Source organism: Thalassophryne amazonica, chromosome 14, assembly GCF_902500255.1.
Source record: "Thalassophryne amazonica chromosome 14, fThaAma1.1, whole genome shotgun sequence".
Classification (NCBI taxonomy): domain Eukaryota; kingdom Metazoa; phylum Chordata; class Actinopteri; order Batrachoidiformes; family Batrachoididae; genus Thalassophryne; species Thalassophryne amazonica.
This window is the reverse complement of record NC_047116.1, coordinates 45,724,475-45,750,678: the sequence shown is the minus strand read 5'-3', so window position 1 is coordinate 45,750,678 and position 26,204 is coordinate 45,724,475. Positions and strand designations below refer to the sequence as shown.

Here is a 26,204-nt window from a genome sequence, read left to right as displayed (position 1 = left end):
CGACTTTAATTAACAGAAAGGTGAGTCATGACTGACATCTTTAAATGGCTTTGACGGAGATTGATGATTAAATTGTGGACCCGCTGCTTCTTCCACAATCAACGTAGAGAAATGATCATTTTCCTGCTACACACCATCGGAAACAATGTAATGGCCCAACTGCAGCATAATCTTTTTCAGGCAGCAGTGTAACAGGCCGTTGCTCTGTTACGTTAGCGAGAACTATTGTGTTATTCATTATATTAATTGTACTATTGTTACTTTTGACTAAAATGGAGAAAATAAATTGCAAATTTCGCATTGAAAAGCACGTGCCGGAAGCTGATAGTGAAGAAGGAATGGACGTCTAGAACCACGAGTGTACAGCCGCTTTACCTACCTAATTGTTTTAGAGACCGCGGTGACAGAGCTGCTTTGATTTCCGACCAGTCACAGCTCGTTTAATAAGTTTGTCCGCTTCGGTTTCATTTCCGGTAATGGTGCTCATCATATTGCGAAAGCTCAAGTTGGAATTCATTGGGTTTCACCCGTTTTGTGTAAAAAAGAAAAAAGAAAAAAAAAAAAGAAGCAAAATAATTTTTTGACTTATCTTGTGACAGAAATAATGGAACCTGAATTTTAATTTCGATGGAAATCCGTCATATGACGGAAGACTAGCACCCACGCATTCATCAGCTGTGAGTGAGTGTTGTCAAGCATACAATCACTGAAACACAAACCTTGTTTTGGATTGGGGGATGTGAGAAGCTTCTCCAAAGAGGGTAAAGGTGTAAGGGCAGGAGAGGGACTGTCAGTGTCATTGGTCTCCATGCCCTCACCCTCCTCCCTGGCCATAGACTGTAGGTCACTAAGGACTAGTAATCCCAGCCCTGCCTGGTTCCGGTCTGTGTTCTTGCGCTGGGTATCTGACGTAACAGACTTGCGGCCGGACTGCATGGACATCGAACCTGCACAAAACACACAAAGTCAGTCCTGGTTCACGTGTGAGCTACTAATGATGAGTCTCCAGATGTCACTAAGCCGCCGTTTGTGTCTCAGAGGTGGGAATGCAGCTGCTGAGCCTCAGCAACACCTGGCTGAATTGAAGTGGCAGAGAAACGACACAGACAGTTGCATTTTCAGGCCCTTACTGAATGTGTCTGACTCCTGAGAACAGCTGTGTGGGAGGTGATAAATGAGCTCCCACTGCTAGCTCACTGCCAAACACAGCAGCACAACCTTCCTCTCTGCTCTCACTGTTTCCCCGCTTCTGGAGCAGAAAACTAAACACAGTTTGAGCACAACAAACACTTGACATATTGACAAAGTTGTTTGTATGCTATTCATTCATCTGTGGTGTTTACTGCGATCTGATGACAAGTTATTTTGTGGACATTTTTTACCATTTGCAGTTTGATAGGAGGAGATGCAGTGCCACTCCTGAAGTGTGATGAGGTCAATTCCAGAGCTCAGTTCTCTAAAACAGTGACAGCGATATCAAATGTGCAGTTTTTGATTCTTTCCATTTTAAGATAATTAAGTTCCACAGGCTGTGATTACTGAAACAGAAGTAAAGCTGCTGTGTTGCTAAATCACAATAAAAATGATGTTTCTAAACACTCAAATGAGATTTTGCTTTTACATATTTAGCAATTAAATTTTGAACACCCCTTTTCTACTTTTTTTTTTTTACTAATAGCCCAATTTCATAGCCTTAAGAGTGTGCATATCATGAATGCTTGGTCTTGTTGGATTTGTGAGAATCTACTGAATCTACTGGTACCTTGTTTCCCATGTAACAATAAGAAATATACTCAAAACCTGGATTAATCTTTTTAGCCACATAGCACTACTATTATTCTGAACACTACCGTACATTATAATACAGAGCAGAAAAGCAAAGCTTCCCAAAAGGCTGATTTATGGTTGTTAGCGTTTTAGGCAGGGGTGTTGTCCAAGTGGTTAGTGCGCTTGGTTTCAGTGCAGAAGGATCCTGGTTCAAACTCCACCCCTGCCCATTTCTCCATGTAATATGGTGTTGCGGCAGGAAAGGCATCTGATGTAAAACTTAACATGCAGCTCCAGCTCAGCTGTGGCAATCCCAAGTGACAACGGAACAGCCGAAGGGACTTGCTTACTATTGTCGTTAGTGTTTTGGAGAAGCTTAGAAAAATTCATGAGAATCAAAAAGACAGCAGTGCTTTAAACAGGAAAGACTGAATTTACCATAGAAGAGACTCTCCTGAGCAGATGATGGCACTGTTGCACCATTTTGGAGTTTTCAAAGTTTTCTAGTTTGAAGAATACATTCAGTCTTCTATTGCAGCTTGGACAGCAAAGCAATCATCTTGCATTATTTGTCTGTTACTAGCAAAGCAAATAAATAAATTCCACAGACTATAGCTATGTCTGGAAGGAAATAAAAGACGTAATGATACAATTTTACAGTTAGATATTAAAAAGGTATCCAAACACACCTGGAAGCAGTGGTGGGCACAGTTCTGTTAATCCACTAACCGCTAATTAGCAAAGCTAACGTTTTTGTTAGCTGATTAGCTTTTCAGATAACTTTGAAAACCATCAGGGGACCAATTAACTTCCGCTAAATTTAGTTCCAATAACTATTAGACCACTAACATATTTTTATGGACATAGTGAATAAAGCTTAACAGTCAAACACATTTGTAAAGCCTGAATTCATACACTTTAGTGCCTGCCTGTTACATGTTTTGTAGCAGAGAGACAGTTATGAGAGGTAGAGCTCAATCCTCTGCAACCAGAGGAGAGCAGACTACCAGAGAGAAAGGAAGAGGGGGAGAAAAAAAAAAGAAGATAATTTATTTTCATAGCCATACAGACGTATCACAGGAGTCATGCACAGCAAGACAGTTTTGACTTATGGTCAAAATTTTAAACAAACTAATCCGGACAGGTTATTGAAATTAACGTCAACTCTGTCATTTTACAAAGTGAAAATATCAACTATATGTTTCAGTTTTAAAGTGATGCACTAATTTTGAAGGTTTTAGCGTTTACAGACACATATGCCGAAATGCATTATGGGAAAACTAATCTGTATTTGTAAATGTCATTGTTTTTATTTGAAAAAAAAGGCAATTTGAAAATTGAAAATTCTGTCCAGTAGATGGCAGTGTGAATATCAATTGCCACACATTCGCAAAAAGTGCTGAATCACTTAACAGAATTTTCAGTTTTCAAATTGCTTTTTTTTTACAAATAAAAAGACATATTTACAAATACAGATTTATTTGTACAAACCAACACACACATTACAGTAACTTGTGTGTTTCTTTGTTTTTTAACATATACCAACCAACCACTGATGACAGGAAACTAATTTTCCCATAATGCTTATCGGCAGGTGTATCTGTAAAACACTAAAACCTTCAAAATTAGTACATTACTTTGTAACTAAAACATAACTGATATTTTCACTTTGTAAAACGACAGAGCTGACGTTAATTTCAGTAACTTGTCCGGAATTAGTTTGTTTAAAATTTTAACCATAAGTCAAAACTGTCCTGCTATGCATAACTCCTGTGATACATCTGCAAGTCTGTATAGCTGTGAAAATAAATTCCTTTCTCTCTGGTTGCCAGGTCTCTTTGCTGAGAGAAGCCTGATCTGAGACAGAAGTGCTGCCTCGTTGTGTCAGTAGCTGCCAGTGTACTGGAGTAAATAGTAAAAGTTAACGGTTCAACTTTTAGCTGTAACTTCCACTAAATTTTTAGGGGTTTATTGGTTTAGCCTTATAAAAGTTAACTTTTCAGTTAGTGGATTAACGGTTATTGAAGCTAACTTTTTGGTTAGCTGTGCCACTGAAGCCATTTTCTGGAAGGCAATGGATCCAGAATGTATTCACAGTGCTTCACTTTTTCCACATTTTATTATATAACAGCCTTATTCAAAAATGGAGTAAATTCATTTTCCCCCCTCAAAATTGTACTCACAACACCCCACAATGACATGATTTTGTTTTTATTTCGGCAAATTTATAAACAAAACAAAACAAAACACAAAGAAGTCATGTCCATAAGTATTCACAGCCTTTGCTCAATACTTTGTTGATGCACCTTTGGCAGCAATTACAGCCTCAAGTCTTCTTGAATATGTTGTTGCAAGCTTGGCGCATCTATCTTTGGGCAGTTTTGCCCATTCCTCTTTGCAACACCTCTCAAGCTCCATCAGGTTGGATGGGGAGTGTCAGTGCACAGCCATTTTCAGATCTCTCCAGAGATGTTCAATCGGTTCAGGTCTGGTCTCTGGCTGGGCCACTCAAGGACATTCACAGAGTTGTCCTGAAGCCACTCCTTTGATATCTTGGCTGTGTGCTTAGGGTCACTGAGCTGTTGAAAAATAAACCGTTGCCCCGGTCTGAGGTCAAGAGGGCTTGTCTCTGTACATTGCTGCATTCATCTTTGACTCAATCCTGACTAGTCTCCCAGTTCCTGCTGCTGAAAAACATCCCCACAGCATGATGCTGCCACCACCATGCTTTCCTGCAGGGATGGTGCCCGGTTTCCTCCAAACATGATGCCTGGCATTCACGCCAAAGATTTCAATCTTTGTCTCATCAGACCAGAGAATTTTGTTTCACCTGGTCTGAGAATCCTTCAGGTACCTTTTGGCAAACACCGGGGGAGCTGCTTTTACTAAGGAGTGGCTTTCATCTGGCCATTCTACCATACTGGCCCAATTGGTAGATTGCTGGATTGCTTGGTCACCTCTCTGACTAAGGCCCTTCTCCCCCAATCACTTAGTTTAGACAGATGGCCAGCTCTAGGAAGAGTCCTGGTGGCTCTGAACCTCTTCCATTTATGGTTGGTGGAGGCCACTGTGCTCACTGAGACCTTCAAAGCAGCAGAAATGTTTCCGTACCCTTCCTTAGATTTATGCCTGGAGACAATCCTGTCTCAGGGGACTAGAAACAATTTCTTTGACTTCATGCTTGGTTTGTGCTCTGACATGTACCGTCAACTGTGGGACCTTATATGTAGACAGGTGTGTGCCTTTCCAAATCATGTCCAATCAACTGAATTTACCCCAGGTGGACTCCAGTTCAGCTGTAGAAATATTTCAAGGGTGATCAGTGGAAACAGGATGCACCTGAGCTCAATTCTGAGCTTCATGGCATATGAATTCTTAGTTTTACTTTTTAATAAATTTGCAAAAATCTAAAAAAAAAAAAACCTTTTCGCATTGCCATTATAGGGTGCTGTGTGTACAATTTTCAGGACAAAAAAAAAAAAAGAATTTCATCCATTCTGGAATAAGGCTGTAACATGACAATGTGGAAAAAATGAAGCTCTGTGAATACTTACACATATACAGTACATAAAATTGTGTGTGCGTATGAGAGAGAGAGAGTGTATAAACAAGCAACAGTGGCCACCATGACCCTGTAATTACAGACGAATCTTCATAACTCACATACAGATAAGACCAAATTTACACTCAACAAAAATATAAACGCAACACTTTTGGTTTTGCTCCCATTTTGTATGAAATGAACTCAAAGATCTAAAACTTTTTCCACATACACAATATCACCATTTCCCTCAAATATTGTTCACAAGCCAGTCTAAATCTGTGATAGTGAGCACTTCTCCTGTGCTGAGATAATCCATCCCACCTCACAGGTGAGCCATATCAAGATGCTGATTAGACACCATGATTAGTGCACAGGTGTGCCTTAGACTGCCCACAATAAAAGGCCACTCTGAAAGGCGCAGTTTTATCACACAGCACAATGCCACAGATGTCGCAAGATTTGAGGGAGCGTGCAATTGGCATGCTGACAGCAGGAATGTCAACCAGAGCTGTTGCTCGTGTATTGAATGTTCATGTCTCTACCATAAGCCGTCTCCAAAGGCATTTCAGAGAATTTGGCAGTACATCCAACCAGCCTCACAACCGCAGACCACGTGTAACCACACCAGCCCAGGACCTCCACATCCAGCATGTTCACCTCCAAGATCGTCTGAGACCAGCCACTCGGACAGCTGCTGGAACAATCGGTTTGCATAACCAAAGAATTTCTGCACAAACTGTCAGAAACCGTCTCAGGGAAGCTCAACTGCATGCTCGTCGTCGTCATCGGGGTCTCGACCTGACTCCAGTTCGTTGTCGTAACGGACTTGAGTGGGCAAATGCTCACATTCGCTGGTGTTTGGCACATTGGAGAGGTGTTCTCTTCATGGATGATGCGAAGGAGATGTGTTGCACTGCATGAGGCAAATGGTGGTCACACCAGATACTGACTGGTATCCCCCCCAATAAAACAAAACTGCACCTTTCAGAGTGTCTAAGGCACACCTGTGCACTAATCATGGTGTCTAATCAGCATCTTGATATGGCACACCTGTGAGGTGGGATGGATTATCTCAGCAAAGGAGAAGTGCTCACTATCACAGATTTAGACTGGTTTGTGAACAATATTTGAGGGAAATGGTGATATTGTGTATGTGGAAAAAGTTTTAGATCTTTGAGTTCATCTCATACAAAATGGGAGCAAAACCAAAAGTGTTGCGTTTATATTTTTGTTGAGTATACATAGTTTACGTGTCTACCTGAACAGGTAAACATACGTTCCATTGTTCCAATATTCCTCTTTGCACATATATAAAAGAATATCAGTATGTTATGTGAAACATAATGTGTGCAACGTCGCCCAAAATACGAAGTTCACTGGTCCTCATCTGTATCTATCAGAATCCATAATTTCAAATATGAAATAGTTTTTATGAACTTGATGTAAATTTTGCAGACTCACTCACCAATTTATTGACCGACTCTTATGCCTGTGCATTCCACGCTAATTGCAGGGAATATATTAACTATTATATGAGAGTAAAGATCCCACAATTAATGAATGTACTATTTTTGGTCCTTTTGAAGAGTAGCTCACAAAAGGCTCAGAAAACTTGTATCATATTTATATATGATACAACTATATATGATAGGCCTTTGTTCTCCCTGTTCCTTATTTATTTATAGAAGGTGTATGAACTATGGAAATTTGCTGGGTAGATAATGACGTATTTGTGATTTGTACTCAAAGTATAATAAATTAAATGCCCTGAAAAAATGCTTTATTTTCGGGACTATAAGTTGCTTTGTTGTTTGTGTGATTTTTAGTAATTTTGGAGGATCCTGCCACTTACATTCTAAAGGGACTTATTTCTTATCGAGTTACACTCTCTCATTGTTCCATATAAAGGTACAGTTGCTAAAATTTTAATACTGCCAACACTCACGGTTTACCAACTTTAACATCAGTTAAATCCCCCTCTATGTGGCTCCATACTTACTATTCTGGTTCTGTAAGATAAAAAGCTGTTCCTCAACTTTGGTCATTTGGCCCTGTAGGGTATCCACTGTGGCCCGGTGCTCATCCTGCAGCTTCCTCAGCTGTTCCCTGAATGTCTGACGCTGTGCATCAGTCTGGGAACACAGGTCGGCCTGAGCCTGGGTCAGCTCTGACTGCAGAGCCACTTTCTCAGATTGTAGCGACAGCAGCCTAAAGGAGGAAAAAAAGTTTACATACTTACCAGGACAGAAAAGATGGACTGTCATGTCACAGGAACTTTATGGCAGCTCCAAATTTGGTAAATCAAGAATATCATAAGGGTGCATGCCTTGACTTTTCCAAGCCCTCAGAATACTCCAAGGGACTACCCTCCCTCCCCAAGTAACTTATGTCTGTCAGGGAGCATTGTACTATCTTTCGGTTCATGTTTACAATTAGCTCGTTTACTAAAACCAGCACTGAAAATCTGTGACCACCCAAAAAAAGAAAGAATGTTGGAAAGTACTTCCATTAAGCCACCTCACCTCTCACGGAGTTCTGCATCCTTGCTAATGGCTTCCTGCAGCATTCTGTTGTGCCGCTCCAGAAGAGTGTCATGCTCAGTCTGGAGCTGGTGTAACTCTGCTGTGCTGCTCTGTAGGCTCTGCTGGCTCTCCACCAGCCTGGACTTCAGATGCGCCACCTGAGAACACAGCTGATCCCTACAAGACACACAACAAATTGACTACCTTTATATCATATACATAGAATAAAAACATTGTACAATTGTAGCTGTTTCTCAATTGGTAGCTGTAACTCTGAAGCACGGAGCTCTCCAACTGACAGTTTTTACTTTTTATAACTTTCTTTATTGAACATGGATGTAATTTTTTACAAATTGCCTTACCTCTCTATTTTGCTGGAATCACCTTCACTCTGCCCGTTGGTTTTGTTCTTCTGCTGTTTCAGCACATTGTGAACTCGTACCTTGTAACTCTCAAACTCACCTGTTGTTGCCACAACCTCAGCCTGAAAAATAATACACAGATTAAGCAAAGGTATATATAACCATCCTTTACTGCCTTCATATGCTAAAAACAAAAATTAGGCTATACTGGAAGCGTCCCCCCCCGAAGGACTCAACAGGATAACTTATCGAAACAAGAGTCATCAGGAGATGGCATATCCCCCGGCTCGGTCCCCACAAATCAGTAACATAAAGGGGATCACCCAAGTACACGCTTATGTTAAATACACTCAACAAAAATATAAACGCAACACTTTTGGTTTTGCTCCCATTTTGTATGAGATAAACTCAAAGATCTAAAATGTTTTCCACATTAGACACACCTGTGCACTAATCATGGTGTCTAATCAGCATCTTGATATGGCACACCTGTGAGGTGGGATGGGTTATCTCAGCAAAGGAAAAGTGCTCACTATCACAGATTTAGACTGGTTTGTGAACAGTATTTGAGGGAAATGGTGATATTGTGTATGTGGAAAAAGTTTTAGATCTTTGAGTTCATCTCATACAAAATGGGAGCAAAACCAAAAGTGTTGCATTTATATTTTTGTTGAGTATATGCTTGAAAATGGTCAAATGGTTCTTGAGATATTGTGCTAACAAAGGTGGCAATGACAATATCTTGGATAGCTCGCTGTGACTTTGAAATTGGCCCCATGGTCACTGTAATCGGCTGGTGTCAGGAGATCACCCAAGTACACTCTTATGCTAAATATGAATATAGTTGGTCGACGGGTTCTTGAGATATCGTGCTAAAAAGTGAAAGCAGAGGAACAGACAGATGGACGAACAAACGTAAATGCTGATTGTTATATCCCCCGTATTTCATACAAAGGGGATAAAAACTGATCAGGACTGTTGCTTGAAACATCACAACACTGTATTAATGAGCCAAGTGTATTTTTCCCTCTTACCCTTAAAGTCCAGCAGATGCGACTACATCATGTTGCGTATGCACTGTGGTTTTGTTCCGTCATGCACACAGGTTCAAATCCCACTGCTAGCATTTCAGAAGTGGAGCACTTGATTACTTGTTAATTTGTCCATTTGTTGAATTTTTTGGTGATTCTATCATACTCCAGCGGTCTTTGTAGTTACACGTATATTGTTGTTTTTTTGTACATTTTAGTTATGTTGAATATTATATTCTAATTTATTGTGCTGTCATCTTCACAGTTTATACCATAAAATCCCAACTGTGAAGCAGTGAGCTTGAGAAGATCCTCCTTTCAAATTTCTGTCAGACCAGAAAATCAACAAGAGTGTACACTGAGTGTCATTAATCCCCATGTTGCCCCTGATGTGCAGTTGAGCGTCTTGCATGGCAGCACCCTGGCATTGGTGTGTGCGTGTGTGTAGTGGTGGCTGTGTTTAGTCTTCAAGATTGGCTGGTCAGACACATACCCGAAGGAGCAGCCATCAAAAACAGACAAACTGCATATTATCTATGGAACAGAGAGCTACTTCAGGGATGTGTCTGAAACATGCCACTGCGCTGCAGGTGGAATCAAAAACAAGATCTTGATTGGCTGCACTGAGGTCCAGCAGTCACAACACGGCTGTGACATGATGCAGCTTTGCCTGGTGGAGTTTTGGGGTAAGAACCAGCTTTAAATAGTGTTACTGATTAGGGATGAGTATTGATAAGATTTTATTGACATCGATACCATTATCGATTCCGCTTATCAATCCGATTCCTTATCGATACCTCTTGTGAATTTTCTGTGTACTAAAAGTAGGCTTTACAGGTTTTTATTGTCAACAACATTTTAATGAGTCTTAAAGTATATAAATATGAAATTGGTCACTGGAGCCTTAAACGTTGGACATAATAAACTCTACATGTTGGAACCTTGATCTCTGGACATAAATAGAAATAAACAAAATCTGTAGTTTTTGTCAAAAGCACTTCCTTTCAGACAAAGGCTATTGATGTCAGTGGATCTAATCAATTCTTAACGACACCCAAAAAGAACAGGTTCTCGATACACAACCCTATTACTGATCAACAGGTTAGTGCTTTTCACTCTGTCTGGGTAACAAATAAATCTTTTAGTTAACCCCATTTTGATCTTTATGGTTCAATCACCTACAGTCCTAGTGGTGGACTTAATAAGGTGAGGACCAAACAGGGGAACTGGCTTCAGTGGTCAAACGTACACTGATTGGCTATAACATTGTGATCACCTGCCTAATACTGTGTACGTCACCGTTTCACCAGCAAGACAGCGCTGCCCCTTTGAGGCAAGGAATCCATTAGACCTTTGAAGGTGTGCTGTGGTAACTGGCACAAAGATGTTAGCAGCAGATGTTTCAAATCCTGTAAGTTATGAGGTGAGGCCTCCACAGATTGGACTTGTTTGTCCAGTACATCCTCATGGTTTTCCTTATTTAGTCAACATTTGGTAGGTACTAACCAGAACAAATGGGAACATCCCATAATCCCTGGAGTTTGGGAGATGCAGTGGCCCAGGTATCTAACAATCACAATTTGATCTTTGTCAAAGTCACGCAAATCTTTATGAATCCCCATTTTTCTTACTTCCAGCACGTCAACTTCAAGGACAAAATGCAAACTTGTTGTCTAATATATCCCACCCACTAACAGGTCCAATTGTAAGAAGATAATCAGTGTTACTCACTTCACCTGTCAGTGGTCGATGTTGTAAATGTGAGTCTACAAAGTACTGTACCTGTGCTGACCAGAATCAGTTTGTGTGGAGATTACAAACAGGGAGTGAGATTGGAAGCCTCCTTTTAGTCATCTATGATTGATCATTTACATTTTGAAAGTTAACAGTGCAGTATCACCTCAAATCTGTAACTGTCTTTTTGGCACAATGCTCTGAAAACAAAATAGTGGTCATTGTTCATTGCTTTCTCCAAGGAAAAAGTGCGATGAAGTGCAGCCTCTCTGCAAAACAGTTGGAAATATCTCTGCTACTGACCTTACAGTAAATACTAATGATGTACAGTCAACAAAAATATAAACGCAACACTTTTGGTTTTGCTCCCATATTGTATGAGATGAACTCAAAGATCTAAAACCTTTTCCACATACACAATATCACCATTTCCCTCAAATATTGTTCACAAACCAGTCTAAATCTGTGATAGTGAGCACTTCTCCTTTGCTGAGATGATCCATCCCACCTCACAGGTGTGCCATATCATTATGCTGATTAGACACCATGATTAGTGCACAGGTGTGCCTTAGACTGACCACAATAAAAGGCCACTCTGAAAGGTGCAGTTTTATCACACAGCACAATGCCACAGATGTCGCAAGATTTGAGGGAGCGTGCAATTGGCATGCTGACAGCATGAATGTCAACCAGAGCTGTTGCTCGTGTATTGAATGTTCATTTCTCTACCATAAGCCATCTCCAAAGGCGTTTCAGAGAATTTGGCAGTACATCCAACCAGCCTCACAACCGCAGACCACGTGTAACCACACCAGCCCAGGACCTCCACATCCAGCATGTTCACCTCCAAGATCGTCTGAGACCAGCCACTCGGACAGCTGCTGAAACAATCGGTTTGCATAACCAAAGAATTTCTGCACAAACTGTCAGAAACCATCTCAGGGAAGCTCATCTGCATGCTCGTCGTCCTCATCGGGGTCTCGACCTGACTCCAGTTCGTCGTCGTAACCGACTTGAGTGGGCAAATGCTCACATTCGCTGGCGTTTGGCATGTTGGAGAGGTGTTCTCTTCACGGATGAATCCCAGTTCACACTGTCCAGGGCAGATGGCAGACAGTGTGTGTGGCGTCGTGTGGGTGAGCGGTTTTCTGATGTCAATGTTGTGGATCGAGTGGCCCATGGTGGCGGTGGGGTTATGGTATGGGCAGGCGTCTGTTATGGACGAAGAACACAGGTGCATTTTATTGATAGCATTTTGAATGCACAGAGATACCGTGACGAGATCCTGGGCCCATTGTTGTGCCATACATCCAAGAACATCACCTCATGTTGCAGCAGGATAATGCACGGCCCCATGTTGCAAGGATCTGTACACAATTCTTGGAAGCTGAAAATCTCCCAGTTCTTGCATGGCCGGCATACTCACCGGACATGTCACCCATTGAGCATGTTTGGGATGCTCTGGACCGGCGTATAGGACAGCGTATACCAGTTCCTGCCAATATCCAGCAACTTCGCACAGCCATTGAAGAGGAGTGGACCAACATTCCACAGGCCACAATTGACAACCTGATTAACTCTTTGCGAAAGAGATGTGTTGCACTGCATGAGGCAAATGGTGGTCACACCAGATACTGACTGGTATCCCCCACCAATAAAACAAAACTGCACCTTTCAGAGTGGCCTTTTATTGTGGACAGTCTAAGGCACACCTGTGCACTAATCATGGTGTCTAATCAGCATCTTGGTATGGCACACCTGTGAGGTGGGATGGATTATCTCAGCAAAGGAGAAGTGCTCACTATCACAGATTTAGACTGGTTTGTGAACAATATTTGAGGGAAATGGTGATATTGTGTATGTGGAAAAAGTTTTAGATCTTTGAGTTCATCTCATACAAAATGGGAGCAAAACCAAAAGTGTTGCGTTTATATTTTTGTTGAGTGTATAATGACTACTGATGTGTTCGTAAGCAGTTTCCTTTACTGTTTCTCCTGAAACGTGTGCGAGTTCTTAAAGCATGAAGATCAGCTAAAGGTTCAAGGCTAAATTTGACTTGTGTACCTTAGCAGCATCACACTGTTGCTGCAGGCTGTTGATACGTTGCTGTAAGGAGCTGCTGGTTCTTTGTTGCTGTTCCAACGCAGACCTGAGTTGCTCCTGCAAATGATGGCGCTCAGCTGTCAGCTCACATATCTGGATCTTAACACAAAACCACAGAGACTGTTTATTACCATCACTGACTGTATATAAATACTGAACAAACCCTCCATGATGTCACCCATAGGTTGGTTTTGATCCTAAAATGAGGGCTTTGGATGTCATCATCTTGGCAGTTCTTAACTATAGCTGGGTAGGGAAGGTAGTGGGAGGGAGGATTTCAGAAAAGTTACGTGATATTTTCAAAATGTCAACAAAAGATTAGAGCAAAATGACAGCATTTCTATTAAGTGATGGAATGTTGCTGTTGGGTTTTGTTCTCTCGCAATAACGGTTATTCCAGCAAGGCTCTCACGAGAACTGTAATTCAAATAGTCATGGCGACAGATGGTAATTCCTGCTAAATATTTCCATGTCATTGCTTTTTCTAATTCAATACTGCTGAATGTCATGTCTTATAATGTTGATCAGGCTCTCTGTCTCCTCTGTCCACATGTACAGAACCACGTATTTTGCCTGGATGCGATGTGACTTATAATAGTGGGAAATGAGGCAAATTCTTTTTTTTTTCTTTCAATTGCCTGAAAAACCATCTCATGGGAGCATGAAAAATGTTTTCGAAAACATTTTCAAAATACACTTTTTTCATTAAGTGTATTTTCTTTTCACTACTTCAAATTGCTCAATTTGAAGGGTAATGGAAACCTGTCTTTTACCAAACTCCCAGTGAACCTATAATAAACAGGCAAAGAGATGGGGTGTAGGCAAGACTGGCACAACCTGGGCAGGACGAATGAAGCCTGAATATGCCACCACATGGATCCAGTAAATTTTTGCCAGTTAAAGAAAGTCGAAAAAAATATTCCTGGACTCACCCCCTTATTCGGAGTTGCTCACTTATACAACCCCTGGCAAAAATTATGGAATCACCGGCTTCGGAGGATGTTCATTCAGTTGTTTAATTTTGTAGAAAAAAGGCAGATCACAGACATGACACAACACTAAAGTCATTTCAAATGGCAACTTTCTGGCTTTAAGAAACACTATAAGAATTCAGGAAAAAAAAATGTGGCAGTCAGTAACGGTTACTTTTTTAGACCAAGCAGAGGGAAAAAAATATGGAATCACTCAATTCTGAGGAAAAAATTATGGAATCATGAAAAACTAAAGAACGCTCCAACACATCACTAGTATTTTGTTGCACCACCTCTGGCTTTTATAACAGCTTGCAGTCTCTGAGGCATGGACTTAATGAGTGACAAACAGTACTCTTCATCAAATCTAGCTCCAACTTTCTCTGATTGCTGTTGCCAGATCAGCTTTGCAGGTTGGAGCCTTGTCATGGACCATTTTCTTCAACTTCCACCAAAGATTTTCAATTGGATTAAGATCTGGACTATTTGCAGGCCATGACATTGACCCTATGTGTCTTTTTGCAAGGAATGTTTTCACAGTTTTTGCTCTATGGCAAGATGCATTATCATCTTGAAAAATGATTCATCATCCCCAAACATCCTTTCAATTGATGGGATAAGAAAAGTGTCCAAAATATCAATGTAAACTTGTGCATTTATTGATGATGTAATGACAGCCATCTGCCCAGTGCCTTTACCTGACATGCAGCCCCATATCATCAATGACTGTGGAAATTTACATGTTCTCTTCAGGCAGTCATCTTTATAAATCTCAATGTAACGGCACCAAACAAAAGTTCCAGCATCATCACCTTGCCCAATGCAGATTCGAGATTCATCACTGAATATGACTTTCATCCAGTCATCCACAGTCTATGATTGCTTTTCCTTAGCCCATTGTAACCTTGTTTTTTTCTGTTTAGGTTTTAATGATGGCTTTTGTTTAGCTTTTCTGTATGTAAATCCCATTTCCTTTAGGCAGTTTCTTACAGTTCGGTCACAGACGTTGACCCCAGTTTTCTCCCATTCGTTTTGTTGTGCATTTTCAATTTTTGAGACATATTGCTTTAAGTTTTCTGTCTTGACACTTTGGTGTCTTCCTTGGTCTACCAGTATGTTTGCCTTTAACAACCTTCCAATGTTGTTTGTATTTGGTCCAGAGTTTAGACACAGCTGACTGTGAACAACCAACATCTTTTGCAACATTGCGTGATGATTGACCCTCTTTTAAGAGTTCCTCTCCTTTGTTTCAATTGACATCTCTCGTGTTGGAGCCATGATTCATGTCAGTCCACTTGGTGTAACAGCTCTCCAAGGTGTGATCACTCCTTTTTAGATGCAGACTAACGAGCAGATCTGATTTGATGCAGGTGTTAGTTTTGGGGATGAAAATTTACAGGGTAATTCCATAATTTTTTCCTCAGAATTGAATGAGTCCATATTTTTTTTTCCCTCTGCTTGGTCTAAAAAAGTAACCGTTACTGACTGCCACAATTTTTTTTCCTGATTTCTTATACTGTAGTGTTTCTTAAAGCCAGAAAGTTGCCATTTGAAATGACTTTAGTTTTGTGTCATGTCTGTGATCTGCTTTTTTTCTACAAAATTAAACAACTGAATGAACATCCTCCGAGGCCGGTGATTCCATAATTTTTACCAGGGGTTGTAGAAAGTTAAAATAACAAAAAATATATATGCTGTTTCTGTATCCTCTCTGTTAGTTAATGGTTTCCTCTTTGGTCCATACCCCACCCTTGCAAAAATTTTCAAGAAAATCAGTTTAGCAGTTTTTGGTCACAACAAACAAATCAATAAACAGACATGGGTGAAACCCGAACTTCCTTGGCAGAGGTAATAAGCAGCACATTAGTCTCCCTGTCCTGGTGATGGGGGGGAGTAGAAAATGAAGCACTGGGTGTTTTACCTTTGAGCTTTCTAACTGCTGCTGGTTTGCCTCCAGCTCTCCTCTCAGAGACGCTTGCTGCATCATGAGGGAGGACTCCTGCATGCCCACACATGATATTTTAAATTAATACAACCATTTCAATTTATTTTCATTTATATAGCGCCAAATCACAACAGCATTGTCTCAAGGCGCTTCACACAAGTAAGGTCTAGTAACTATTCATTTACACAAATCAGAAGCACAAATGATGAACTCTTTCCAACATTTTCAAAAATGCCATAGCTGCATAACACTATTTAGACTCATAACATAAGGCAGCAGTATTACACACAGAGTAATGAGGAAACATGAGGAGTGAGGAACAGACCTGTTTCTTAACATCTGCCAAGTCCTTCTTAGTATTCACCAGGAGCTGTTTCATCTTGGAGGCCTTCTCCTCCCCTTGGTCAATTTGGGATTTCAAAGCCTCTGGAGACACAAGGGTACATGCACGCACAGTCATACAGGTTAGACAACAAACAAATATGAACTCTATATTTTGTATTTATTTGAGCGTTTGACTGCATGGTCTAACAGGAACAACAATGGCAATTACATGTAACAGTAATTCACACCTGGTGATCTGGTATATATAAGTCTTAAGTTGTTTACAAACCTGTAGCTGAATCCAGCTGTTGCAGCTACAAAGAAAGAAATTATACACTGTTGTATGTTTGTTGTGGTCTGTTTCTGTCTTACTGAAAATAAACCAAAATATGGAAATATGAAGTCACATGGCTTGAAAAGTAAGTAATTGATTGGAAAGATTTTGTTGGCTGTCAGTCTGCAATCATCAGGGCTACGTGAACACTATATATGAGAACATTTTTAAATAAAGATGATTAAATTACTGACAAGTCTCGCTGCATTTCACATTTGTCATGTGTTTGCTTTTCTTTGGTGACACAAAAATCTCACAATGGGTTAAGTCAATTATCTCTATAAGGACCTTGTATGTCAGAGAAAATGAGCCACTAGAAATAGGATGAAAATGAGGTGCTTTGTATAGCTGAATACTACAGTAATGATAATAATACTAATTTTTAAAAATGCACAGACAGCACTTTGGAACTACATTTTAATCCCATGTTGCTTGACAAGGGCTTGGCTCAGTTTACATGTTCTGGACTTAATAAGTTACCTCATTTGCCCTGTTGAACCAAACTAATGGGGGTCACAAGTCAATTCAACTTGTCATCAGTGGGGATGTGTATCAACAACTTTACTTTAATATGTTGGACCAGTTCAAATATGAAGATTATAGCTTAATGTTTACATCCTAGTATGAGTAATTTGTATAGTTTAACCTAATAAGTCTGACATGTTGTATCATCTGTGCACACACGTTCATACTGTATATACCAGATATATACAGTGTGTACACAGCAGGGGTGGTCGCCAAGCAGTTAACTGCACAAGTTTCCAGGGCAGAAGCATCTCGGTTCAAGGCCACCCCTGCCCAATTCTTGATGTGGAGTTGTGTCAGGAAGGGCATCTGGTGTAAAATGTGCCAAAGAAACAGCCACCCTGGATCTGCTGTGGCGACCCCGAGTGAAGCAAGGGAGAAGCTGAAGAAAATTGCTTACTTTTACACAGTGTTTACATGGAAAAAAAAAATCCAATTGTTTTTATTACAAAGTAGATGAAGTCAGTTCTGGCTTACTGGGCTGGTGCTTATCCTCAGGTAGCATAATGTGAAGTGGATCAGAGTCTACAACTCTCCAGTGACGGGATGCAGATGATGTGTCTTGTCCAAGCACACAGACACAGTCTAAAGTACACAACTGGAATCAAACCTCAGTTTGTAGAAGGTAGCACTTCTCCTATCCCACACACCTGCTCCTTTACAACCATACATGTTTTAAACTTGACACAAATACACATATTTTAAATCCAATGTTAGACCATTTGTTGATATTACATCTGTAGGTGGTTTGAGGCCATGCAGCAACAACAGATCAAATTTCACCATCAGTGAAGACTGACCAGAAGTTCCCTCACTGAATACTATGATTTGACACACAGTATAGTACTTGACAACTGTGTAAAACCTGCATTGAGTTCTGACGAAGCTGGCATGTCTGATGTGGAACTGTACAAAATCCCACAGGCTGGTTACGGGAAAACATTGAACGGACAGATCAATAAAAATCATAGCCACTGAATCATGTTGTGCACTAACAGCCGTGTGAAGTAAAGCTGCTATGTCAAAACGTGAATGTCAAATTCATACCAATTTCTTGTTTGAGTGCCTCCTCCTTCTGGGTGTTAATGAGTATCTGGGACTTTAATTCCTCAGCACATACATCTCTCTCTGAGAGTTTGGCATTGAGTTCTTTCACGAGTCGTTCATAGTCTGCCATCTCCATGCCAAGTAGAGAGCTCTGTTGGGCCTCCTGCAGGCAGAGGGACATGCTGCATAAGTAATGGCACATAGCTGTGTATCACTGTGTTAAGATTAATATTTAGGATAAATCACAACAAAGATTAAGTTCACAACATGCTTGTGCAATGTCATCAGTAAGTGATTCTGTTTAAATCTTTATGCTAAATATAAATTTATCACTGGCCACAAAAATTCAGAATCACTTTGCCTCAATTCCATACACAGCTATGACAAAGTAAGGCTGCGTGGCAGTCTCCATGTATACAGCTGTATTATGTAGGACTCAACTAATGGAAAACTAACAGCTCCTGTACTCTGGGCTACAATGGCTCCATTCTTCTCTGAAAGCTGCTGTAGCTGCAGGCGAGCCATCATTAGTCCACTCCCTTGACTGGGCAAGCCTTCAAAGGAGTGTTTTTGAGAGACCGTCGTGTGTGCTCGCACGTACCTTGCGTAGCTGGTCCAGCTCCTGGGCCATCTGTTGGGACTGCTGCTGCTGCTTGTGGAGCTGAGCTGTCAGCTCCTCTACCTCCTTGACGGCAGATAACAATTCCTTTTGAAAAACAAATAAAAATATAACTGTTAGCTTAAAGGTGACACAATGCATTTCCAGACAGACACTCCATATTTCTACAGTTGAAAGAATGACATAATTGATTACAATTATATAAAAAAAGAAAGATGTGGTGGAGGACAGCTGTCAACTTTCATCCAAACCATGTGTCTCTATATTAAGGTTATTTTAAAAGAAGGAAGAAGGATACAGAGGCTAGGCTGACATCTGTTCAGTAATAGTATGTACCGCTGTGCTCACACGTTTACATACCCTGGCAGAATTTCTGATTTTTTGGCCATTTTTCAAAGAATATGAATGATAATGTAAAAACTTTTTTTCCTCTCATGGGTAGTGGTTGTGTGAAGCCATTTATTGTCAAACAACTGTGTTTACTATTTTTAAAATCATAATGACAACATAAATTTACCAAATAACCCTGATCAAAGGTTTACATACCCTGGTGATTTTGGTCTGATAACATGCACACACGTTGACACAAACAGGTTTGAATGGCTGTAAAAGGTAACCATCCTCACCTGTTATTTGTTTGCTTGTAATCAGTGTGTGTGTATAAAAAGGTCAGTGAGTTTCTGGGCTCTTGACAGACCCTTGCATCTTTCATCCAGTGCTGCACTGATGTTTTTGGTTTCGGAGTCATGGCAAAAGCAAAGAATTGTCAAAGGATTTCCGGGGAAAGGTAATTGAACTGTATAAAACAGGAAACATATGAAAAGATAGACAATGACTTGAGAATGCCAATCAGTAGTGTTTAAACACTAATCAAGAAGCGGAAAATGAAGGAAATTAAACCACGGTCAGGTAGACCAACAGAAATTTCAGCAACAACTGGCATTAAAATTGTATGGGATGCAAAGAAAAACCCAAAAATAACTGCAGCCAAAATACCAGACTCTGAAAAAAAAGTGGTGCGGCTGTTTCAAGGTGCACAATAAGAATGCACTTGAAGAAAAATGGGCTGCATGTTCGAGTCAATTTCAATTTATTTTCATTTATATAGCGCCAAATCACAACAGAGTTGCCACAAAGCGCTTCACACAGGTAAGGTCTAACCTTACCAACCTCCAGAGCAACAGTGGTAAGGAAAAATTCCCTCTGAGTAAGAAACCTCAAGCAGACCAGACTCAAAGGGGTAACCTTCTGCTTGGGCCATGCTACAAACATAAATTACAGAACAATTCACGGACGAATATACAAGAAATGCTATTGGCGCACAGGACAGGAGGGTCGCCAACACAAACACAACTCCCATCTCTGGGTGGAGTTGCACCTTAAACAGAGAGAAAAAAACAGAATCAGGCATCAGAAAGACAAAAAATACTGTATAATTTGCCAGCATTAAACAACAAGAAAAACAGAAGAAATATTAAGGTGTTCGCTGGCCACAAGACCTAAACTTCACTAAAAGACCCAGAATTTAGGTAAAGTTGAGGCCGCAGCCCGCTCCAATTACTAATAAATTAATTAAAAGAGTAAAAAGCGTAAAACAAAACTGTACCAGTATGCTAGCCATATGAAAGGGAAAATAAGTGCGTCTTAAGTCTGGACTTGAAAATCTCCACAGAATCTGACTGTTTTATTGACGCAGGGAGATCACTCCACAGAACAGGGGCACGATAAGAGAAAGCTCTGTGACCCGCAGACTTCTTATTCACCTTAAGGACACAAAGTAGTCGTGCACCCTGAGAACATCAAGTCCGGGCCGGTACGTAAGGTTTAATTAGTTCAGCTAGGTAGGGAGGTGCCAGCCCATGAATAATTTTATAGGTTAGTAGCAGAACCTTAAAATCTTATCTCACTGGGACAGGAAGCCAGTGCAGGGATGCCAAAATGGGTGTAATGTGGTTGTACTTTCTGCTTCGTGTCAAAAGTCTGGCTGCAGCATTTTGAACCAATTGGAGAGCCCTAAATGCTAGACTGCGGTAAACCAGAAAATAGAACATTGCAGTAGTCCAATCTAGAAGAGATAAAAGCATGGATCAGGGTCTCAGCATCAGCCATAGACAGGATGGGATGAATCTTCACTATATTTCACAGGTGGAAGAAAGCAGACCTAGTAATATTTCTAATGTGGAGGCCAAAGAACAACGAAGGATCAAAAATTACCCCAAGGTTCCTCACTTTGTCAGTGTGATGTATGACACACGAGCCGAGGCTGAGAGTTAAGTGGTCAAATTGATGCCGATGTCTCACTGGATCATTTTAGTCTTATCAGAGTTTAAAAGTAGGAAGTTTCTAGACATCCAACTTCTCACTGCTGCAAGACAATCTTCTAAGAATTTTATGTGAACGAGATTACCAGCAGTTATCGGCATGTATAACTGAACCAGATCCAGGGTATTTCCAATAATGTGTGTCGAATCCCGAATGCATTGCCGAAATCCTAATGCATCTACAATTTCCATAAATGATTTGCAGAGGGGATCAGAAGGCTTATTTATATGAATGTTAACGTCACCAATGATCAGAATGTTATCTACACTAGCTGACAAGTTAGAGATGAACGCACCAAATTCATCTAAGAATTCAGAATATGGGCCAGGAGGCCTATATACAGTGACAAAGTAATACGACTGATTTTTATTCTTCTGACCTTGGCAATGTGTAATATCCTGAGCAGAGAGGCGAATCAGATGCTCAAACTGGTTATATTTGTAACCCCCAACAGCTAATAAGCTAAACCTAGATTTATAAATAAGAGCAACACCCCCGCCTTGCTTCGCATCACAAGGGATGTGACTAAATGTATATGCTGGTGGGCAGGCCTCATTTAAGGGGAAAACAGCTGTAGGTTTAAGCCAGGTTTCACATAGCCCAATCATATCTAAGTGATGATCAATAATTAGATCACTGATCAACAATGATTTTGAGGACAGTGATCTTATGTTAATGAGACCAATTCTAAGGACCTCAGTGGGGTTGACAGTTGAACTGGTTGGGTTTAGGGGTGATTCCAGAGTAGCATATATAAGATGCCTAGAAGTAGGTTTAGGTTTGAGACATTCCACACGCGTTGTAGGTAGCAGACATGAAATCTTTGCTATTGCTGGAACAACCACTGGGCCATCCTCAATTTCGACATCATCCAATATAGTAATGGGTATTAAGTTTGGAAAGCATATTCCTCTATGATTTTTATGGACACGACTACGGAAGCAGGCCATAGTCTCAACTTGTTGAAATTCCCTCCCTGGCAAATAAACTGCAGTATCACCATAATGAATTTTCTGCACTAAATTCCCCGCTAAGCTAATGGATTCCACACCCACATTTGTCATAAGCCTTGCAGGGTCTCTAATCACCTGCTCCGTGGCCTGCTGTAGATTCCTAATGTTACCCTCCCTGTGGAGCTCTATGTTCGCAGACAAGATGGCGGCACCTTCCCCAGTAGGGTGGAGGCCGTCCGGCATCAGCAAGCCATGGCGGCCCCAGAACGAAGGCCAGATATCAATAAAGCTAAAGCCTTGCTGTCTACAAAACTGCGCCAGCCGTCTATTTAACAATGTCAGCCTGCTAAACGCCTCATCAGAACCCCAGGAGGGGAGGGGACCAGAGACTATTAATCGATGCCAACACATCTTTTTGGCAAGGTCACAAGTCCTCTCTATGTCCATTTTTGTGACCTCTGAGTGCTTCATCCTGATATCATTGGTGCCAATGTGAATAACTATGTGACTGTATCTCATGTCATGTTCCTTCATCTGTCTTCCCTTCTGCAGCGTCAGCACCCTAAGATGAGATGCAATGTCGGGAGCTCTGGCCCCAGGAATACATTTAACATCAGCCGGCGTCTGTAACCTGACTCTGCGGGTGATAGAATCCCCTATCACTAAAGTCCGGTGTTTCGGCCTGGAGACAGCAGTGGAAGTCACTTGTGGGCTCAGAGAATTCACATCAGGCAAATCCAAGGGGGAGAACCGATTCACAGTTGGCACTGGCGAGTGTGATTGGGGTGCCACAACCGGCACCAAGCCCTACGGGGCTTCCTCCACCTAGCCACAGTCCGAAAGCAGTTTCTCCACAGCCAGCGTTTCTAAGCTGATGCTAATGGGCTCGCTAGCCGGCCCAACACTAACCTCATCTGGAGTGCCCGTAACATCTAACGCCACTGAGCTAAGAAGCTGCTCTAACTTACGGACACGGCTCTCTAAGAGAGCCACCCTATCTTCCAACATCACGCAGGATTTACGGAGGGTGTAAAGTAGAATTAGTAATATACTTTGTGCACTAAGAAATTCAAGAATGTAGCCAAGCAAATACGAGCTAACCAATAATGGATAAGCTAACCACTCCTAAGGCTCACACAATTGCAAATAAATGAATTAAAATTCACAGCAGTTACACTGAAAAACTAACTGAAGTATTAAACAGGTAAAAAAGCAGCAGCTATAAAAATAATGACCGGGGGGGGAGTCAACCTTGCTAGCAAGAAAAAAAAAAAAAAACACTCCTAAAATTAACACAAGAGTAAAGTACTAAGCTAAAATTCACAAGTTATACTAAACAGTTAATTAACTAACAGAAGTATAAAAACAAAAATGAAATGAAAAAATGATGACGGGGGCCCGAAATGGCTAACGCAAGCTAACCGCTAGTGAAAATGCTAGCCGCTCCTAAGATTTTACACAGGAGTAAAATAATTACTTAAAATTCACAGCAGTTCGACTGAAAAACGAACAGAAGTATTAAACGGGTAAAAAAGAAACGACAGGGGGAGGGGAGGAGTCGACCTAGCTAGCGAAAGCTAACCACTAGCGAATGCTAACTGCTAATAGATACAGAGTAGATACAATTAATAACCAGAAGAGTGCTAAATAGAAATAAAAGAAGCGTATACAACCGTGTGAAGTTCAGAGTAGCGTCACAGCAACAAACAATCCGTCAGAAGCAAGTTGCCAGATCTCTGGAGTTTCAGTCTGATGGCGTCCCGCTGCAGAGCGTGTTTGTTGCATGAAAGAAAAGTGCCAGAAGAAAGCCATTACTGTGCAAATGCCACAAAGTGTCCTATTTACAATATGCCAAACAGCACAGAGATGATGTTTTTGGGATGTGTGAGCTACAAAGGCACAGGAAACTTGGCCAAAATTTATGGCAGGATGAATGCAGCAGGTTATCAGAAAATACTGGAGGCAGAATTGGCACTTATCAGCCAGGAAGCTGCTCATGGGACATACTTAGATGTTCCAACATGACAATGATCCAAAGCACAAGGCCAAGTCGACCTATTATTGGCTACAGCAGAATAAAATGAAGATTCTGGAGTGGCCATCTCAGTCTCCTGACCTCAATATCATTGAGCCACTCTGGGGAGATCTAAAATGTGCAGTTCATGCAAGACAGCTCAGGAATTATCAGGAACTGGAGGCTTTTTGCGAAGAAGAATGGCCAGCTTTACCATCAGAGAAAATAAAGAGCCTCGTCCACAATTACCACAAATCACTCCAAGCTGTCACTGATGTTAAAGGGGGCAGTACACGGTATTGGGTTATGTAAACTTTTGATCACAGTCATTTGGGTAGCTTCAGTTGTCATTATGATTTAAAAAGAGTAAACAGTTCTTTGACACTAAATGGCTTCGCACAACCACTAACCATGAGTGAAAAAAGTTTTTTTTTGTTTTTTTTTAATCATTCATATTCTTGAAATATGTACCCCCCCCCCCCAAAAAAAAAAAAAAAAAAAAAAAAAAAAATCAAAAATTGTGTCAGTCTCAACTTTTGAGCACAACTGTATATCTCCCTCTTCTACCTTGATCTTCTGTTCTTTCATAGTTCTTTCAACCAGCAGGTCTCTGTCCAGGTTGGCCGAGTGTTTTTGTTGCTCTTGACTCTGAGCTTCCAGCTGTTTTACTGTGCTCCTCATGGTCTCCATTCCAGCCAGCAGGTCCTCTTTCTCACTGCCCAGCATATCTTTCTGTGAACACCAAAACACCCAAAGGTAACAGAACTCCATGCAAGAAAGTGAGGATGGGCCAGGCAAATAAGCATTGTTTGAAAAGCATAAACGTGGGACATTATCTATTAATGACAAAATTTCAGAAATTCTTGTTTGGTGTAATATGTTTGCATGCATTAAATAATATGCAGAATAATATAATAACCAAAAGCAGTTAAATGAAGAAGCTTCTGCTTCATTGGGGGTCACCACAGCAAGTCAACAGTCTCCATCTCAACGTGTCCTCATTATCCTCTTTTGTCACATCCACTTGCATAGGTTTTTCCAACCAGGTAGCTGAATCAGCTAACACTTAATGAGAGACTACGGTACTAATTTGCACTCTGTGCCTCAGTCGCATCCACCTAGGAGGGTCTGGGAGCATGTTTTGGACAAATTTAGTAGAAATGGTGCAATCTGATGTAATCTGACATGTTGTTTAGACCATTTTTTGGGACTGTGCATGATCCATTTTTGTATTAAAGTTTTTTTGGGGGGGCGGCTTTCCCACCTCTAACTCCTGTGGGTCTGTCCTTGGTTGTTTTTAAATCGCTCTTATTGACTCTGCGAGTCCTTGCAACAGCTGTGCACTGGTGAAGATCTAAAAGAGACTTATTGCATAATGAAAATGAAGCAGTGTGTTTGTGCATTTTTTTCAAAAAATACATGGCAGTGTATGCTGATGAAACACTGGCTGCTCGCTACACCTCACACTTTTTCCCACAAGATCACCAACGCTTAAAGAACTCACACCTTGCATGTCCTTCCCCACCATATCCATAAACTTTCTCTTTTAACCTCCCTCTTGTCCTCCTCCCCAGTAGCTCCATCCTCAGCATCCTTCTCCCTATATACCTGAGGTCCCTCCTCTGTACATGTCCAAATCATCTTGATGTCACCTCTGATTTTGTCTCCAAACAGTCTTACCTGCAGTATCCCTCCAATATGGGCTTTCCACATAAGTGATTGATCACGACGGTTTTTGAAACCAGAAGCTGTGAGGTGATGGTGTGGATGTTAGAGAGACAAGAGGCTTGTGACCAGAGGATCCTCGATTCCCAAGTCAGACATGAAAATCACTAAGGTTACTTGGGAAAGGTCCTTAATCCCCAAGCGTTCCCAGTATGCAAATGACAACCTTGCATGGCAGCATGCTGACATTGGTGTGTGTGAGTTAGTGAATGTGAGACATCATTGTAAAGTGCTTTGTGTGTATGCATCAGACAAGAAAAGTGCCATATAAATTCAGTCCGTTTACCAATTAACTGGCAAATCCCCAACACATGCCTGGGTAAAATTATGCACGAGATGACCTCATGACCTAAACAGCAAGG

At 41.0% G+C, this 26,204-nt stretch overlaps 1 protein-coding gene across 2 annotated transcripts in view; it reads right to left on the bottom strand.

The window, feature by feature from the left end:
* Positions 1-26,204, bottom strand: part of LOC117524090 (GRIP and coiled-coil domain-containing protein 2) — a 51,423-nt gene that overhangs the window by 10,715 nt on the left and 14,504 nt on the right. For both annotated transcript variants that reach the window (XM_034185820.1, XM_034185821.1), the window contains 10 exons: positions 24,685-24,849; positions 18,811-18,915; positions 18,210-18,372; positions 16,305-16,405; positions 15,956-16,033; positions 13,025-13,162; positions 8,196-8,317; positions 7,834-8,010; positions 7,311-7,519; positions 720-947 (listed from right to left, as the gene is read on the bottom strand). In XM_034185820.1, the coding sequence (XP_034041711.1) occupies positions 720-947; positions 7,311-7,519; positions 7,834-8,010; positions 8,196-8,317; positions 13,025-13,162; positions 15,956-16,033; positions 16,305-16,405; positions 18,210-18,372; positions 18,811-18,915; positions 24,685-24,849 (1,486 nt within the window). The remainder of the gene's footprint in view (positions 1-719; positions 948-7,310; positions 7,520-7,833; positions 8,011-8,195; positions 8,318-13,024; positions 13,163-15,955; positions 16,034-16,304; positions 16,406-18,209; positions 18,373-18,810; positions 18,916-24,684; positions 24,850-26,204) is intronic.